This window comes from Acanthaster planci, linkage group LG14, assembly GCF_054643075.1.
Source record: "Acanthaster planci isolate LZ-2023a linkage group LG14, COTS_SCS, whole genome shotgun sequence".
In the NCBI taxonomy this organism is placed as follows: Eukaryota; Metazoa; Echinodermata; class Asteroidea; order Valvatida; family Acanthasteridae; genus Acanthaster; species Acanthaster planci.
The window spans coordinates 11093870-11113640 of NC_141790.1; the positions used below are offsets into that span (position 1 = coordinate 11093870).

The 19771-nt window shown below is 43.0% G+C and overlaps 3 protein-coding genes across 4 annotated transcripts in view; 1 reads left to right on the forward strand and 2 right to left on the reverse strand.

Annotated features, from left to right (window-relative positions):
• eif2a (eukaryotic translation initiation factor 2A) overlaps positions 1-1722 on the reverse strand; it is a 97561-nt gene extending 95839 nt beyond the window's left edge. For both annotated transcript variants that reach the window (XM_022238168.2, XM_087145997.1), the window contains exons 1-2: positions 1626-1722; positions 19-88 (exon numbers count right to left, since the gene is read on the reverse strand). In XM_022238168.2, the coding sequence (XP_022093860.2) occupies positions 19-88; positions 1626-1668 (113 nt within the window). In that variant the 5' untranslated portion in view covers positions 1669-1722. The remainder of the gene's footprint in view (positions 1-18; positions 89-1625) is intronic.
• A 299-nt stretch (positions 1723-2021) lies between these two features.
• On the forward strand, positions 2022-7775 carry LOC110980979 (uncharacterized). Its single transcript, XM_022238093.2, has 5 exons — positions 2022-2646; positions 2998-3068; positions 3168-3347; positions 3611-3694; positions 3989-7775. The coding sequence occupies exons 1-5, from the start codon at positions 2280-2282 to the stop codon at positions 6242-6244; spliced, it is 2958 nt and encodes a 985-aa protein (XP_022093785.2). The 5' UTR covers positions 2022-2279; the 3' UTR covers positions 6245-7775.
• Positions 7776-8929: 1154 nt separating this feature from the next.
• On the reverse strand, positions 8930-19060 carry pelp1 (proline, glutamate and leucine rich protein 1). The gene is made up of 16 exons (XM_022238096.2): positions 18891-19060; positions 18235-18293; positions 17565-17670; positions 17113-17262; positions 16312-16446; positions 15736-15886; positions 15253-15379; positions 14853-14934; positions 14448-14536; positions 14071-14181; positions 13589-13727; positions 13142-13307; positions 12849-12904; positions 12333-12542; positions 11280-12056; positions 8930-11164 (listed from the first exon to the last, which is right to left on the reverse strand). The coding sequence occupies exons 1-16, from the start codon at positions 19032-19034 to the stop codon at positions 11081-11083; spliced, it is 2586 nt and encodes an 861-aa protein (XP_022093788.2). The 5' UTR covers positions 19035-19060; the 3' UTR covers positions 8930-11080.
• Between the last annotated feature and the right edge of the window lie 711 nt (positions 19061-19771).

The window sequence follows — 19771 nt, forward strand, 5'->3', positions numbered from 1 at the left end:
GTTCTCCTATACAGTTACCTGGGAAACTGGGCATTTTCTCTGAAATCAGGTGGACCGTGTACCATCCACAAGCCCTCTTTTCCACGAACTAATAAGTAATAAAAAAAATTAAGCAAAAATATTTGCCTTTTAACCTGTTCAATTAAAAATTTTAAAAAGTCACATCGTCATGGATCGTCTCGAATTAAACGTGTAATATCAAAACTTAATACTTCTTAGTTTCAATATTTCAATAAATGCTCATTTTCTCAGTGATTTTTTTAAAATGAATTTATTGCGGTGTTCATTACCTTTAGCACCTTGTTCCTATAAAAATGAACAAAATCCACTTCCTCAAACTTACTAACATTTTGAACCTTAAGGAACCATTACTCAAACCTGATAGGCCTGGTTTTGGTAAATTTTGGCAATATTTAAGCAAGTAAACTACAAATTTCTAACCCAAGTTTGGCAAAAGACAACCAGTCAGTCGAATCACGCCATTTTGTTTCTCGTCTGGTTACCCGACTCAGGCATTTTGGATTCATCAAAACAAATTTCCATCCAGGTCAAGGAACCAGACCACCATCGCTAATTGACCTTGTTCACAACTCTTCGGGGCGGTCACGTACGCTGCTGTATTTACCCCTAAATTTCCCTCAAAAACCAAAATCCCTGTTCCCTTTCCTTTCTGATATGAAAGAAGACATCACTAACAACTTGACTAGATAAGTTGTTTTGAAACCGAAGAATTTGTTCCCTTATTAGGCCTAGAGGAACAGGGTGGTAAATGTAATGAACACCTTTATTATCATTTATTTGGCACTGACAATACAAAACATATATATAGAAGAGAACAAAACTACAAGGTCAAAGACATATAAAGAATGTAGCACATGCTACAATAAACTAAATAACCACAATAACTGTAGTGCAAAGTCAAAGGCCTTCCTTTCTAATGCCACAGACTATAAAAATCCTTATAAAAATCAAATTAAAATAAAGGGCATCATTTTTTACACTTTTTACAAGAAATAAACTGCCCTCTCTTTTCATTGACAATGTACACAACTGACTGTTCCATTTGTAGGCCAGTAAGCATACTGCATTAGTCCATGCACAGAGCAAGGAAGAGATGTAACATTGAACACAGTCTCTGCCTGAGAATCGCCTTTCTAACATTTGGAAAGTCATGATTGGGCTATCGCCAAATGTTATAAAAGGCAATTCGTAGGGTCCATCTGTTTCCTTGCTTTGTGGAGCATGTTACTTGCGTGCCTTGCATGTCCAACCAAAGTAGGTCATACATGTGTGACACGTGTCAGCATGCCCATGCATGCACTAATAATCACCATGCACTGAGGCATGGCCTTTTTTGTTTGTGCCAATTTAATAAACTGTGGACACGAACATACGACTAGCAATGTAATAATGTAACGACCATGAACATGATCTGAGCCTAGGCCTAAAAAGAACACGGACATGACAGCAAAATCAAGCGATGAAACTCAGATAATCTCCCTAGTCTTGACTTCAGAGTATCAAGGAAACATTATTATGTTTTCGGTGATTGGAAAACAATTTGAATTCACTGCTTAACAAGAGATTAACTCTCTCAAAGAACTGTCAGTGTTAGAAATACACACGTGCGACTTGAGGCCTGGGAGCTGCCATCTTGAAATCTGTCATGACGTCACATCAAAGAGCTGTGATGTGGGTGGAGCTTAACTTTTTAGTGGGATGGGTAAATTGACAAACGGGAATTAACTAAGACTGAGATGCTGATTCGAGAAACGGGTGTAATGATAGTTGAGTTATGAGTGATATAAATGTACGGAGCTCATACAAGAGGGCAGCGGTGGACATTTTTAAAATTTTTCAATAAATTTAATATTCACATGTTATTATAAAAAGATTTTTCCGTTAAACAGGGGACTTGTAGAGGCGAGTCTGAAAATTAGTCGGGCTTCAAAATAAAGTTTCGTAATAAATACATGTACAGACGTTTGGGAATCATGGATTGGTAAACTAGACTGGACTTGTCTGTTGTTGGTGTTGTTTACGCATCACGATTAGTCTGTCGTTTTAATGAAGAAACTTATTAACTACTTCCTTTGATGAGATACATGACATTTTCACAAAAATTGGATCTAATAAGTGTTGGATTAGGGTTGCAAACAGTATATTACTTTAGAAAAGGCCAACATGATCAGTTACACTTTAAATATGAATATTCATGTTAAATGAATAGGTCGAAAGTCGCGCGCGATGATCGAGATTTTGTGAGGTGAACGTCGAAAATGGCGTCGAGTAGCGCTAGTGGAGACGACAAGTCTCCGAGTAGGGATCGAGACACGGAAAGAATCCAACCCAGCCTGCGGTTGTCCGACTGCAAATGCCCGATCTGCATGTGCATCCTGATCGAGCCCGTGCGAATGCCGTGCAATCACGAGCTGTGCATGCCGTGTTTTCGCAAGAATGTTGAGGAGGCTAACTTCACCTGTCCGATGTGTCGACTGCGCATCAGTAACTGGGCCAGGCGGCGGGCCAGGGAGAATAACCTGGTGGATGAGCGGAGGTGGAAGCAAATCCAGAGGGCTTTCCCCGATCGCTGTCACCGGAGGATGGAGGGCGAAGAGGAAGAGGAGGAGGAAGAAGAAATTTTTGGTAATTGTGCAAAAAAAGAAAAAGAAAAAAAAGGCCTAGGCCCTAGTGGCATGCATGCCATAGGATGCCTTTGCCTAAACAACTTCAAAATTGTCATTTTCCCATCAGGGACATAATAGATAAATAGGCCCAGACCTAACTCTGACTTTGTTGAAAAATTGAATCATGGCAGAATAAAATACGTTGGTAGATTAGGAGAATTTATCATGTTTAATACACTCAATTGCAAATGGGAAAGATTAAGTTTGAAATTGAGATATAAGATCCCAAACAGATGAATTTGAATGACTGAAAACTGAGGTAGGAGATGACGAGATGCAGTGATTGAATTTTTTTCAACTTTTCTTGCAGATTTTGTACCAGTGAAAAGGATTTGTGAACCAGGAGCTATCAAGCAAGAGTACCTTGAAGCAATAGAAAAGGTAAATTTCCCCCTCTCAAAAATATTATCCAGCTTGTTGCCATAGTTACCGCATCCTAAGGGACAACTTACCAATATTCCTCATTTCCCCCTCCCCCAGCTGAGATGTGAGCGCCAACAAATGGAAGAGGAAGAAATCAGGAAGAGCGAGGAATATATAGCCTGGCTGCAGAGGGAGGAGGTCCGACTGTATGAAGAGCAGCAGAATGAGTTGGCACGGCAACAGGAGCTGGATGAGGCACTGGCGCGGAAAATGTCTCAGGGAGACAGCCCCATGCAGGTCAGCAGGGAATGATTGTTGTGTTTGTGTCCTTGAGCAAGACTGTTTACTGTTATCACTTTCTGCCATCACGGAAGCCCCTGTAGATTCTTTGTTGGCAGTGTTGGCAGTGGTTGCAGTGCCGAAAACCTGTTACCAACAAAATGTCCAGTGTATTTTGCTGTCGTCACGTAATCATGTTGAACTCACTTCTCATTAATAAAGCACAGCTGAAATCTGTGAAGTCCAAACCTTTGATGTATTGGCATTTCATTGATTTATAGGAAGAAATTAGGGCACAAATTTTACATGAGCAAGCTTTGAAGGATGAAGAGTTTGCCAGAAGACTTCAAGCGCAAATTTTAAAGGTGAGTTGCGCTCCGCTCAATTGTAGACCAAGGTGATTTCCAGATGATCTTGTTTGCAAAGATTATTTCCTAACAATGAAATGTTGGTCAAAACTAATGCTGAGTTAGAAGGGACACACGTTAAAAACCATGTGTTCTAGCTGTACGCCATTTTGTCTGCGATGGGTACATTCCCGAAGGTTGGTATGTTGTATTTTCCTCTTACAGTCACAAGTCAATCCAGGTTTCTAATCTTGTCACAACTCTCATCTGATCATGTGATCTATCTTCATTTGTTTACAACATCTATTTTAGAGTCCTAATGCTGCATCAGCAACACCAAGCACCACCACCACTATCATCTCCAAGAGGACATCCCGCAACTCCTCTCGCAGCAGCAGCACTGGTGCCTCCTCTTCCATTAAGTGTCGCCGCATCGACACCTTCCTCTCCCCTAGTGTCAAGCAGACATCGCCCCAGTCCCGGACCTCGTCCCAGTCCCGAACCTCGTCCAAAGCTTCATCCACCAAGTTGGCACCTGGTGCCTCGTCCCCAGTCTCCTCCACCTCCAGCATGCGAGCCTCCAGCGAGTCCTCCGTCTCTAGCGTCGGTCTGGACTTTGACAAGCCCTCTACATCGAAAGGGGACACCACCGAGCAAGTCCTGATCGGCGACCCACCCTGGGGAGATCGCAGCTCCAGTGACTGCATCCTGGAGATCGTCTCTGACCCAGCCAGCCCGGCCATTTCCTACCCGAGCCCAAGCAGCGATTCAGGCAGCAGTAAAGGTTTTAAGGGCTGCTTGCTCAGTGCTGACTTCATATTGGATGCCAAGGAGGAGTCGAAAGAGGACGAAGGCGGAGATGAGAAAGGAAGCAAAAAAGAGAGTGCCTTTGAGAGTGTGGAGAAGAAGCCCTTTGAGGAAGCCACTAAATTTAAGAGCATGAGGAAGCGATCAGACAGCATAACCAGTACTGACAGCATCTCTCCGGAGCTGAACCATTTCAGGCCCATTGATGTCTCGCCCCGTACCTCGCACCGTAGGCTTGCCAACGGTAGGAAGGAATCGCCGAAAGTCGTCCACGCCATGCCTAGGAACCTCACTGCCCATCTCACGAAAGAGGAGCCTGGCCAGGATGTCAGTCTCCCACCCCTCGTCAAGGCCAAGTTCGAGAGCTTGATCAAAGAGAAGCGGAAGAAGTTGACCGAAACGTCCAAAGCGACGATGACTAGCAAAGCCGCTCTGGGTGGGACCAGCTCTCTGATGCGACAAGAGCTCAGCAAGCGGCTCCATCGCAAACCGGTGACACCCAGGCTCACCCTGTTTGCCCACAAGCAACATTCTAAGCCTGAAAAGTCCCCTCTCGCCGAGGACACGCCCCAAACACTGCAACAACAAACACTGACCAACCCAACCAGGAAAGCTGAGCCTTCAAATGAGGCAAACCCCTGTGCAAAACCGATCAGTGATGACTTGATGGACGATGACAATGATGTCATAATGATAGAAGTGGACGATGAAAGCACGCCATGTGTTGGTACAAAGAATCAGTTAAAACTGGCAAAACAGTTGAATGGGGTCACCAAAAACCACAGTAAACAAACTGAGGCAGCAAATAACAGGGTGAAACGGAAAAGTTGCAGCCCTGAAACACAGAGTAAACGACAGAGGCTGGAGCATGCAACATCTCAGGCTTCAAAAGATGTCAGTAGTAGTGGTGACTCTGGTAGCAGCCCAAACAGTGTGAAGAAGAGCCCCGGGAAGGTTTACCGTATGAGAGCAAACCAGCCTAAGCCACGGCAAAGCACCATCAAGCAGCTCTTTACCGGAAAAGAGAGCGAGGGGCCGGAACTGGACCATTCAGTCTCCCCGAAAAGACGGAAGCCGCTGACAGGAAGTGGTACCACTCCGCCCTTACCTTCCCTCATTCCCAGCCCCTTCTCCAGCAAAACCAAGGCGGACAAGAAGAAGGATGCTGCAGCCTCTCGCAAGAAGACAGTGGAGGAGAATTATCAGGAGAATGCCTCCAGGGCTGGAACCGACCGGCTCAAGGGCATCCCAACCCCAAACAAATCCGTCTTGATGGACACCACGCTCGGGTCCAATGGGGAGCAGAAACGAGAGCAGAACGGGACCGTGGAAGGGGTCAAATTAGGGCCTGGCAACTCTCCACACGGTAGGAAAGCCACAGCAAAATCGCCGCAAGAGATCACCGCAACAAAGGCCAAGGCGAAGACGAAGAACACGCCCCCGCTGTCTGGCGGCAGTCTGAACGTGCCAAGCCCGAGCGTGCACCAAAAGACGCCCTCCAAGACCAGACGCAACACCATCTGGAAGTACATGGAGCTGGTCGGCGAGGAGGAACGACGACTCAAACAGGAAGAGGAAGACCGCAAGTTGGCGCTGCAGCTGCAAGAGGAATTTGACCGGCAGGACCGCCGACAGGCCAACCAGGTGGACCGTTCCCAAGGCTCGGACGCTGCTTATGAGCTAAGGGGCACATTCCGTGGAGCCTCCAGAAAGGCCAAGGCAGTGTCTGAGGTAGACAGTGACGATGACATATTTGCGTGATGAATGTGACTTTGCTGGTGAACTGGTGAGTTCTTTATCACAAAGGGATGTCTTTTTTGGTACCCGGCCTCATTTTTAAACTTTTTGGGTCATTCTTTGCATTTGGCGTCCTGTTTTTTCATGTTTATGTCTTATCTGACACCTGATGTTATAAGTTTAGAACATGTTCTTCAATCTATAAGAGTGATTAAGTACAAATCACAAACTTTAAAGTCAATGTCAGTGTTATTGCCACATCAAACTACACAAGTCAGGTGTGAGGAGGCACAAAACCATCACATGTATGGATCCCAAGTTGAGAGAGTGACCCTTTTTCAAAAATTTTACTTGTAAAAAGTCTGGTTCCATTTTGCTGTTCAGTGACTGCAGAGACACTCTTGCATGGCTCCTAAATATTTCTAAACTTTCATCGTGTATAAAACCATATTTTTTGATGGACATGAAAATGTCCCAACTTGAATGCTATGGTTGAGTTTATATAGCTCTATTTGATGTAAATTTATATTTTTTTCCAAATTCATTTAATCACATGATTTTACAGAGATAAAGATCTATTGTAAATGCTGTACCTCTTTTTTTGTAGCATAAACTGTCTAAATTTCAGGTTTTTTTCAATTTTCATCTTTACAAATGCCAGATCTACTACCATTTTTACCAAAAACTTCTTTTAAATTGAGGACGCATCAGTCAAAGTTTCAAACCTTTTGAGTCAAGTTTCCTATTTTTCAAAGCATGAATAATTACAATCATTATTAGTGTTCATATATATCAGGGGGATTATTTGGGGCAGTGTTGTATTCGAGTCCATCACAAGTCCAGTCACAAGTCCAGTCACAAGTCCCTTCACAAGGCCAGTCACAAGTCCCTTCACAAGGTCAGTTATAAGGAACGGGGCGAACAGTGACAAAAGTATGCTTTTGTCACAGTTCATTTGAATAGCTTGTGAGTTGGCGTAAGACTGAATGACTTGTGATGGACTTACCGGGATTGTGATGGACTCGAATACAACTCTGGTTTGGGGGTACCCTGAACCCCCGACGATGGTGTTTGTAGGGAAAGAAAAGAAAAATTAGTTGCTTCCACTAAAACTTTCTCCCATGAATTCTTACAATACAGTCTGTATAAAATATGTCACAATATCTTAAAACTTCAACCAAGTGTTGCAAATGAAGTTCACTAATTACATCTTGCTACATATCATTCAGGTTATAATAACTTATGAACATCTTTCCATATGAAGAGGAAAGTGCTTTCAAATGACTCCATTCTGACTTGGACGCAAGCCTAGTTCATGGTGGTGTGACGATATAGCTTTTGTGAATATTCTATCCGCCCCAAGTTGCAGTGCACCCTCACCGGCGAAAGAAAGACAGACCGGTACCAAGTGTTTCAACCGGGTTCTTGCACGCATTCAGCGTGCGCGCGAAGACCATACATTCCAGAATAAATTTGTTGCGCGTACTCAGCGTGCTCCTCGTCAAACATGCATAACATTGCCTGTGCAATGAGCTGGTAGCAAAGGGCTGTCAATTTCAAATAAAAACACGCCCTCTTTTGTTCCCGCTTGGAGCGGATAGAGGCAGAGTGCTTCTTTGTGTGCATGGTTAAATAAGGCTAGCTGTAAAAATGTATATGTGGGTGTTATGTGGCTTCTGTGCTGAAAAAACCTCTGCGATGCGATCATCCTGAATGTGGAGCATTGCATGTTATGCTTTGTATTCCGGATGACATAGTGAGCGAACATTTTTTTTGAGTATTTTAAAAAGGATGACTATGCAAGTGCAGAAGAACATCTAGGAACGAAGTGCAGCCAGTGCTGTTCAGTTTTGATATACTGGTATTTGTTTTAAAGGTTTTCAGACATCTTTCCTGTGACCCACCAGAAGTGCCTGTATTAAACTACATATAGATCTTGAACTAGATACAGTTGTTTAACAATATACCTCAACAATAATTCTTCCATAAAATTTGCTTTTTTACAGATTTTAAGCTATGTGTACAGTGTATAGCTAGACCAAAACATGGCTTTATCTTGTGTACAGTTTTTAATATAAAAGTATATTTGTGAAATAGATACCCAGTTGCCGGCCTGCAGACGTTCATGTTCTGTACGCATGGAAGTATGTTAACTTGTTCATATTGCCTCGGTAGGGGCAATGCATCCCCCCCCAAATTATTTCATATCAAGGCCACTGGGTTTTCAACTTTGTCAGTGTGGTATCTCAATGTTGTACTTTTTGTAATACCAATTTGTTTTTACTGAAACCAAGTTCCCTCATTGCTGCTACCTATAATTTGCGCTTATAAAATATCGCCAATCAATCAACTTTCCACTTGTCCACGGTTACTGCCAACTTCATCCGTTTGTCACTTGCCACTTGGCCAGCTATCAGTGGTGACCAGCAGTTGCCAGACAACAAATAGGGGCACTTTTGGTTGGCGAGTTGTCATGGCATGCTGATGTGACATGCATGAACATATAAGGTGTGGCTCGCTGTCCGATTTTATTAACTATCAGACGTTTATCCAAGTGACAACATGCCAATCAGAATCTGTCCTTTATAGTCACTTTTCACATACTGCGGTCCATCATAAACAAGCTGATGGAAGTTGTGTTTTTCTAAATGCAATAGATTTAGAGTTGAATTGTAGACGCAACTCAAAAAGACTCCTTTGAGATCTGAATTTGTTTTTATCAGTGATCCATGTGGTGTTTTATTGAAAATGGACCAAAAATACATAATTTTTTTTGGCATAAAGCCTTTTTCTATAGGAATGGAGTCTGTAACATTTATGCCTTGTGCTAATCTACATGCACATCCATTTCTAAAAAGTCCTGTTTATCGTCGAAAGCTTGTACCCAGTTCACACAGAAATCTCAAAGAATGTGAAGGTTTCTGGCTCATTTTCTCACATCCATTGGAGGTTGTGTAAGTGCCAAGTCTTTAAGCGGGGTACACGTACGTGTTGTCATCAAATTCAACAAACTGACCACCTCCATAGCTCTACAGTACATGTACGTACTGATTACATATCACAGTGTTGACTGCAGTGCACCAGTGGAATAGAATGGGGAGGGGGGGTCACTGGTATATTCCCTATTGTCATTAGGTAATGATTCAAATTATATCTGTTTCAAAAAAGCAATCATTTGGTGTAATCATCGTGTTGAATCTTCCATGAAAATTATCCTCCACAACTGGAAACGATGAGATCGTGCCTTTCGCTGTGTGTTCACGCGTATCTTGAAAGTATGCTATGTCTCCTACTCGTGGCATATGACGACCCCCACTGCAGTAAACACAGTGATACATCAACAGTTCATAGGGCTTATTAAGTCAGACTGAGTGTCACAAAGTTACATGATCTTGTTTCCTTAAGATCAACAGAGGGCGCCATGTCTCTGGCACACTGCAGATTTGGTAGTTTCACAAAAGCAAATGATTGTTTACAGTTGTTTTCTTTTTGTTTTAATTTTTTTCCTCATTTTGTTTCACATGTTCATAATACATTGTCAGTGTAGTTCATGGTTACAGTATGTCATGTACACGTATGTGAAACACGCCAATCAGTTTAATATCTATGTAATATAAATGGCATCACTCCGTAACTTTTAGCTCATCTTTGAAGTCAATATTTGTGTTGCCTGGAAAACTGTAAATGAAATGGAAATATGTGAATAATTAAACAAAAAAGAAAGAGAAAGTCTAATATTTTCATATGACTGATTTATGCAGGTAGATGACGGGACTGGATTTCTGGAGTTTGTACTTTGTATCTGGGCTGCAGGTAGAAAGAATTGTTGAATTGCAGCAGGAAAACACGAGATGAAATTGGTTCTTATTGATTTTAAAACAAGTCTTGGCCAACAGCTTTGTTCCTGGCCTCCAGTAGAATGAGCACAGTATATATTCCTTGAGAGAATAAGTTTAATTTTTTCCTTCTTGAGTTAAAAACTACATTTGTTTTGCTCACTGCCCAAACCAGGGTCATTTCTTTTTTATCAGAAAGCATAAATTATCCATTTATTTATCGTTTTCAAATATTTGACTTGAGAAGTCAAATCAATTTGAGTTCAACACTGTGTGGCTGGAAGCGTTTAATTATCTTAACCCCGACGTTACTGGTTTGTTGTCATCTACAAGGAAGAATAAAAATAGCAAGATTTTAAAGACAACAAACGTTTTGTTTGTTTTATTGTATTTGATGGATAAACCTGAGGCTATCGCTCTGTACTCAGAGAAGACACCAACATCACCCCCCGTCCCATATAAACCTCTGGGTAAACTTTTTTCAATATGCCCTGTGCTCAGTTGGCTGAGGGCGCTGCAGGTACAACCTGAACCAACTAGAGGCAAGTTCAAGCGATGAATATTGTTATTGTCTGAATGACACCGCCTGAACGCTGGATGGTTTGGACTATCTAGTCGACCATCTGGGACCAGGCTCGGGGGTATGATCGCATAACTGGTTACCCAATGACGGATTTCATTTATAATTAAAGAGGGAACCATTCACAAGCAAAAAACTGTACAAGAATTCAGTGACCATGTACGCTGCAAGAATTGCAGCCAACTGTGAAATGCGAGAAATTAGAAATTTAAAAAAAATTGACCAACTAGGGTTGTTTGAGTGTATCCAAACTGCGCATGTGCATTGTTAAGGCACTCGACTACTAAACTATACTTTGCGCCCAAACTTGCCCTAGGTGATTATCACTGGTGCCCGCACACCAATCAGTACTTCAACCACACTCCAGGACTGATAAATACCTGGGAAGTGCTTCCAACAGCAACCCTACACCCTCACGCAGGAGCAAAAATGTATCTTAAAATTCTAATCTTGATCAGGCAGCGAGTCCACAAAACTTGCCAGCATAACATCTACCTCGTCTTTGCTCTCACTTCCACCTGAATTATCCTGTAAACAAAGAAAAAGTTATACTCGCATTACTTTAAGAGGTACCAGACTTGTTCAAACCTCCAGGTTTTATCAAGAACTTGTGTATACGGCAATAATCGAGACGTACATGTACCTCGTCTTTACTGCCATCGTCTGACCTCTCCTCATCTTTGTCTTCGCCTTTCCGCCTCTTGACACTTCCAAGGACGGCATTCCCAGATCTGAAGACTTCATCCTCCGTTTCGCTCCTGTCTTCCTTTTGCGCTCGAGTCCGTTGCCTTTTGGACCTTCTTGATGGGGAGGTCGTCCTATCTTCAGATGCCTTTGATGGATCAGCTACGTCCGTACTACCCATGCAGGTGAGGATGACATCAGAGACACTGTTGGTCTCAACTGGAAGGGCTGGGGATGCGTTCTGCTGTGCATCTTCAGTGTCCAACGCCTCTTGAGATACAGTTGATTGTTCCTGACGCTCTGGGATGACCTCCTGTTGTTCCTGATCATCACCATTTTTCTGACAATTATCCTCCATTCTGGAATCATCCTCTTCGATTTCTTGATCATCGCTATCCTCATCAGATGAATCCTCGCTCTTCTCTTTGTTGCTCGGCTCAACTTCCGTTGTTGCTGCCAAAACCGCAGGCTGGGTGATCTCTACAGATCCAGCTGTCGTGTCTCTGCTACGCCACACAATTCCCCCTGTATTTTGGTCCATCGAGGCCGGTCCAAAATTTGGATCAGAGATCTCCATCCGGTCCACCTCAGAGCTTGCCTGTGGTTTGGACAGCACCTGTGATGGCACCCTCTTAGGGTCAAGTTGGGCAATGCGGAATGGTTGCTGGAGGCATGGAACCCTGGGATGGATGATACTTTGGCAAATGATTGAAGCTTCAGCACAAAAGCTGGATACCTGCAGCAAAGTCACATATGAAAACAATTTCTTAAAACAAATTATATATTGCAAAAGTATGTGACAAGTACATTGGTCACATACATGCATAATATATTCACTGTGATGGGTACAATAACTTCAAGTTATCAGACAGGCAACCCACAAAAAGCACTGTTTCTGTTGTATGGAAATTCTTCTGGGAACAAGACTGCTTTTCCTTTACTGCCAAAGCCCACTTATAGCTTCCAAAGAAATTTTACCTCAGTGTCGATAAAACTTAAGAGCAAAACATACATTGATACTGGCATCTTGCCTCCCACGACTGAACAAACCAGCAGTGCACTGCAAGGGGGCTGGCCATCTTGGGTGAGGTGCGATCACTGACGACAGTAGCACATGATACAAAGCCCTTCGGCAGTCGGCGTTGGAGTAAGGTGCCGGGATCAGGCTTGGGGGAAGCTGCTGGAGGCGGAGCAAGAGTGGGATGACAAACTCGTGGACATCCTTCAAGGACCAAAAAAAAGAGACAAAGGTGAAAATTCATTGACGTTTTTTCGTCAACAGGATTGAAAACTGCCCCCAACAGAGATGGACACCGCCACAAACAGTAGCTTTGAAATAGTGTTTAAAAATTGTATTTTGGGTCAGGAACTGGATCAGAACTGGCCAGCTGTCCCAAGCTAGCTTGGCACTGAAGTATCTCAGATGTCTGCCCTGACATTAGACAGGTCATGGGTTTGAGTCCAATGAGAGTATCATTGCTTTTATAATGCTCATGTTTGATTCATAAACTTGTGTGTTATGACAAACCTTGTGAAAATTGGGCTTGACTCTTGTTCCGATGCTCGTCAGAAGGCACCTCAGGACTGAAGGAAGAGCCAAAACGTCCTCAGTAAATGTGGCAAGAAATCTTATGTTCTAAAACAGAGTTCCTTCCAAAAATCCAGATCAAACAACTCTCAAAAGTTTCCTTTTTATGAACAAAATTATTGTCAAAATGTTATCTCCCAAACTTTCTGATATTCTGAATTAAAATCCATTTTGGGGATACAATGAGGCCATTATATGATTACTTCCAGACTGTTTGTAAATATTTTTGGAACCTTTCAGAGCGGCTAGGCAGACCCGACTACTTGCTGGGGGTGTTGTTTTCTGCTGGCTGGCTAGGCTTGTGGTGGTAGTCTCTCCTCCAGCCGTCTCTCCCTTCTGTTTGCTCTTTCCAGACTTCTTGGCATTCATTGATGTAGGTTTTTCAGTGGTTACCCTCAACTGTTTGAAATAGCAACAAGACAAACAAGAAACTACTTAGAACATTCAAAATCACACAATCACATGCTACCACTTTGTTTTCTGCAACTGAAATATGAAATCCAGCTGCAATGAATGAAAAATTAATTTCAATAATATACAGAACTCAAACTTTATTCTTAATTGAAAAAATCTGACAAAACAGTCTAATATGAAGTTGTCAGGAGAAAAATGAATGAATGTATCAGGTCTAAAGACAAAATACTATTCATGCAATTTCTTCTCTATGAAAGTTTCAGTACCTTGGTCATTTGAGCCTGGGGGCGTGCATCGTTCAATATCGCCTCCAGTAATTTGTCAGCGCCCGTCTCTATTCCGGAACAAGACCCGCTCGTCTCCAACCAGATTTCGAGAGCGCCGTAGACAGACAGCTTCAGTCCACTTTAGATAAACAATGATCTGATTTGCTGCAGTGAGGGTGTACTTGTGGTGATGCCAATTCTGTTAAAGTTATTTCTCAATTCCAACAGTCCAAACTACTGGTTTTCAACAGGTTTTCATTCAGCACTGCTCCTATTGCACACTCATGTTCAAGTTAGCTCCTCTCGGGCAAACACTGTAAGAAAGAACTACTTGAATGAATTTGTGCGCATTCAACTGAAAATTGGTCCTGCTCGTAACATGCACAATCCAGCACGCTCACGTAATGTGGCCCTTCTTGGCTATCAAGAACAAAGCCCCACTGCATACTCCAAAGTTATCTTCACGAAACCAGTCTCTTTACCTGAGTACCCTGTACTTGGCATCATCTGATTGGACGCTTGGCCTGAAGGCATGCGACTTCACAAAGAGCTCGTTGATGATGTCCTTATGAAGACTCAGGTTGCCACGGCAACTGCACAAAAGCAGAGAGAAAAAATCTTACCTTTGCAGATGTTGGTTTTAATAATGTAAATGAAAATTAAGACATATTTTAGCTCAATTTATTAAGTTTGAAACGATTAATTTGTATCCAAATATTGTGGCGCTTTTACAATGCAACTTTTCCCGGTTTTTTTCAGTTGAAAATGCAATGAACCGGACTTTTTTCAGGATCTCTGAGTGGAAAGAAGTCTTTTCTTTCAGACTCCCAAACTCTTTAAAAAAATCAACGGGATTTACCTGATTAAAAGTGCAGCTAAAATGTTGAAAGCTTCGCTGTGCACTGAGGAAAAGTTTCCAGTCTGCAATGCTGACTTCAGTCCTTTGGACTAGACGGAGGGAAAAAGAATAACGATAAAGCGGAATCTGGTTTGGTTTGAATCTGGAATCTGCTTTCCCAAGATCTGGTGAGAGATCTTGGCAAAACCAAAGTTAATTCTTTCCAGTACACCTCCACGATTTAAAAAAAGGTTTGGCAATGGTTGTTCCAGTTTAACCTGGAGCACTAAATCCTTTTTTTGAACACAGAATTTCTGCTTCCAGAAAATAGGTTGACAAAAACATAAAACAAATCTCAAGAAAATGAAAACTGAAGAGAACGAAGAATGAAGACGTTAACGGGAAACTCTAGATAATCGTACTCACCAGCATGCTTGGGACAAGAATCCTCACACACAATGACAGAATGATCTTCACTGGAATTTTCACCATTTCGGGAAATTCAGCCCTGTGCAAGAAAGCAATTAACATTCCTGATCATTAATAGTTGCAGAAGTTTTGAAAATCGGAAGCCATGGGAGTGTTGCCAGCATAGCTCAAATACAAAATACAAACCTCGGCATGACGAATCTCATCATCAAAACTGACAAATTTCTCAGCACGGAAGATAAAACATTGAATGCTTGACATATGAAACAAACTCCACCATTACGGATATGAACCTTGGTGGAAAGAGAGTGATCCAATCATTTACACTAGTTTCCTGGCCGTCAATAATACCAACCTCATCCCTAATGATAGGAACCTCAAGAGTGACGATACCAACCTTAGCATGTGCTGCAGACAAGCACTCATCACTTTGAATTGTCTGACCAAGGTGTACATCCTCGTTGGCTCCTTGAGCGGCGCATCGGGCATCGTGAAAGGTGGGTGTGAAGAGTCGGACTGTTTCTCTGCATTGAAAGAACGCCACAGGAAAAGAGAGACTGACTAAGTTAGGAAAGAGCTCAGGAACCTCTGGAGTACGGATATGGGGAACAAGTTGCACGTGTCCTTAGGCAAGACAGTTTACTCCAATCATCCTCACCCACATGTGAGGGCTGATCTGGACCTGCTCCGTTCACAGTCAGATCACTTTGAGGCATTTGTACTAAGTGAAATATAAGCAGCATATAATAATTATTATCCCATTTAATGTCTTTGTTCATGACAGCCATTGAAGGCAATGCAGATAGGCATCAGATCACATCAAAACTCATTAAGATTACAGGTTTTTTTCCTCATTTTTTTTAAGTCTAATCTGATTTACCTGGCTGTGAGTCATGGTAGATCTTATCCGTTAGGTCCTTGATGGTAGCCAGCACTCTGTGGCAGTAATAGGACCAGGCCTCGGCATGTTTGGTGCCTCCCTGCCCCCCGCCGCCAACCCTGGGAAGGAGGACCAGGCATTGGCTGGCAGACTGGAGGACGAGACGGAAGGAGAATGAGAATCATGAGAATGGGGCAGAAACGAGACTGAGGGGAGAGGGTAAAACGGTGGACACGGGAGGAAGGCAGGAACGTGCAGCCCAGTGGTTAGGGTTTGTGACTGCTTGGACAGAGGTTCGAATCCAGCAGCTGATGATATTGTGACCGTGGCTGAAGTCGCTTCAACGCTACTTGCCTCTCTCCTCCAAGATGTATAAGTGGGTACCTGTGAGGGCTGAGGCTGAATGTATCTCCTAAATGATCCAGCCTTATGAACAGAGTGCCAATTGTACAGCATTTCGGATCATGGGTACGATGGAAAGCAATGAGCTGTAACGGTCAAGGGCAGGTGGACAGAAGCTGCACGCAGGTGGGAAGAGAAATGATATAATCCAAATGTCTCACGTATCAGATTTACCACTGCAATGTCGACACTGCCGCTGCTGCCCATGACTTGGATGAGAAAGTTTTCGGTTCGGGTTCGAAACGTCCCGCAGGGCCCCGGGAAGGACTGAATGCAGGCAGCAAGAATCTGAATGGCCGAATCCTGCCACTGGAAAGCAGTGAATCAGGGAAAAAGGAGTCAAAGGTTTGAAACATCCAAGACGGTGTGGTACAAACACAAACGAAAAAAGTCAGCTCGATTCAATGTCACTTATTCACTTCACATGCAACACCATGGAGAAACAGAAACAGATGGCATATTAGGGAAAATTTGAGCATGGATGTGGTCACGTGAATACCCGCGTCTTGCACTAAAAGTACGTGGGATTGCCTTCCTCGGGTCATCAGTTTCTGAAGAGCATATTGAGAGGTTTGACCCTGGTTTCATGCAGCTCCATTTTCTGTCATCAAAACATCAGGTTGTCCTGCGCGAGGCCAAAGTTTGCAGTATTTTCAGTCGGCTGCAACAGTAAGCATTCGAAACTGATTCTAGATCACAAAACAAAATTAAAAGCCCGGGGTGGAGCCCGGATTGGAAATAAGGCAAAAGCGCAATGCCGACTAATAAACTATTGACAGGGTATTCTTTAAACCATGCTTGTGGGTGTCCACTGTGCTAAGATGGGGCATGATTGGTCAATCCCTGTCAGAATAACCGTCCACAAATGTAAATTAGAAGGAAAAAAAGACTGGCTGATGGCAGAAGGATTGACAAATTACGCTGCAAGATTTAATGACAGTGCAGCGATCAAGCGATTATGTCCAAGACTAATACCTCCGTCTTCAGCTCCAGTGCTGCCGTGATGATGGGCGTGATGAAAGTGTTGGAAATCTCCCTCGACAGCTCCGATACCTGTGCCGCTTCCTTGAGGATGCTTGTCAGAGCAACGGATGCCAGGGCAATAACAGGAGGAGGGTCGTAAGACTAGAGGATGACGGGGAATACGGTATAAAAAATGAGCCAAAACACCCAAATCTGGCCGAGTTTAGACTCTTCAGGATTCTGCTGGATACTGGATAGCGTAGCACAGCCCACATTGCTCTGCTCAGGCTTGAACGTTACCGTTCTGGGTAAGCTTGCGCAGTGTACGACTGGACCACTTCACAGAGTTGCACATGGCTCTTTTTTAGGTGAGTCGCCTTTGTGCTAAGCTAGCGTCCAAAGCACTTACCGGCCTGCCCACCCCCAAGCTGCCCCTCCCTACAATAAGCTCTAAAAAAATTCACCTGTAGAATTTGCGTCAACAGTCTGACCCACGATGCACAATACTGTTGGAAGACTTCAGCTGGACACTGATTGACAAGCGCCCTCAAAACGATCAAGCCCTCCAACCTGCTCTCGAACAAGAATTAAAAAACGGCTTGGTAAGAGTCCCATACATGGAAATCATTTGACCCCGGAGTACAAACCCATGAGACTGGTCTGAAAAATACTAAATATGTTCCAAGTAAAGGATTCAATATTTGCCCTACCTTACGTCCGTGACGGTATAGTTGCCAGGTCCCTACTTTTGCCACCTGTTGTCAAGTCTGATTGGTTTTCACAGTAGGTGGCAAAATAAGAGACCTGGCGACTATCCGCCCCGAGCTGAAGTGCACCCCGGATCGGCGGAAGAGAGACAGGTGGTTACATGCGGGTTCTTGCACGCATTCTGCGTGTACACAATGACCATACAAGCCAAAATGCTCTGCATCAAATGCGCATTTACTTGCGCATCTCATGGTGCGCCTATGCGGTACAAAAAAAAAACGCTCAGAGCGGATACCATCACGGATGTTACATTTGCCATTTCAGGGTACATTCTCACTTTTTGATGGCTTATTTACCACTGCAGGGAAAAAGCAGCGATGTCCCTGCGATCATGTGAACAGAAATAAAGACGAAATAACGCTTTACCTTGTTTTTGATGAGTTCAGACAGCCATTGATGTGGCCAATCCAACTTGCACAATTTCGCTGTCAAGATAAAATTCCAAAATCAAACAAAATTATGCACAATTGCTGAATACCCCGCCACTCAACCGTTCCACAACAACTCTTCACTGCTCGGAAAAGGCTGCTGCATAATATAAGATCACTGACATGATTGACTAACAAAATAATTCATTACTCAATAGACGTCTCGTTTCCATCACAAAAGCTCACTGGCATTCCAGTGTACGACCTTGAACTGAATAAGCAAAAGTAAGTTAAAACAAAGGTGACCTAACAGTTCTGGAAGTAATACCAAAACATGCATACTGACCTGTCCATTTTTTTGAAAGGGTTCCATATAATGCAGCCTAGTTACAACACTAAGCTTCCCTTAAAATGTTATTATATGGCCATCAGAAAGTTATAACGTCCTACACAGTTAAATTTAGCTAAGAAAATTCCAAAGCATTTACTAAGAAAACACTTAGTACATTATACACACTACATGTATGACCATAACAATAGCAGTGTAGTGCTAGTAGGCCTACAGGGCTCTGGGGCCTCAACTTGTCCGACTGTCCGTGGTATATCATGGAATAGGAAAGTTTGCCGTTTGCATTGAACTGACTGGATGCTTACTTCTTGACTAAAAATCTGCAGTTCCGTTGAGTCTTCAATAAATGATGAGAGCAAATTGATGGAAGTATCAGGAGATGACGTGTTGCTTTTTTGTCTTAAAACCTCCAGCATCATGGAACACATGGCCTCCGTGGGTTGCGCCATCTTGAATCTCGAGTCTGTAAATTATGAATAGCGCCACCACATGTTTGATGTGTGCTCGCGCGAGCTAGCGGCTCGCTGTAGCGGTACTATTTTGAGTTGTGGGCGTTGTCAAGGAATGCACTGCAATTACTGCGGTGGGAGGGGCAGTGCATATCTTAGGTAAAATAAAAACTTGTGGTGTATCCCGTCATCAGTAATCACTTTACCTCAAAATAGATCCTTTTTGTTCTTCGTCGTAATAAAGATTTCTTTAACTTGCTTTCTCCATGACCTCTGTAAGATGATTTCGTCCATAGAGCAAAATTAGATATAGCAAATCGGACGAGGATATGAAAATACTTCTGATTTTCTTCTGTATCTTGATGAAATCATATCAAAAGTTGTGGGATTTGTTTTTAATATTTGTTAAATGAATTTTTCATCCATGAAGGAAATCCCAAAAGTTTACGATGAAAGAGGGATGGCAAGATCTACCAACGCGATTGTGGAGGTTGAAGATAGCACAGCGCCACGAGGCGGCGCATTATCCATTGGCATGATAAGAGCTTCGATAAGAGGACCTAGGGCAATGATGGAACATAGCCACATTAAATTTAGAGAATTTACAGGCTTGAAAAGAGCTGAAAATGTTGCAACGAAGTTTTGTTACTTAGGTACTAGGTATGTAGATACGTAGCCAAGCAGTATCTGATTCCCGCCCCTCTTTGACCCATCCCGTAGCGTAAAAAACTCGCACA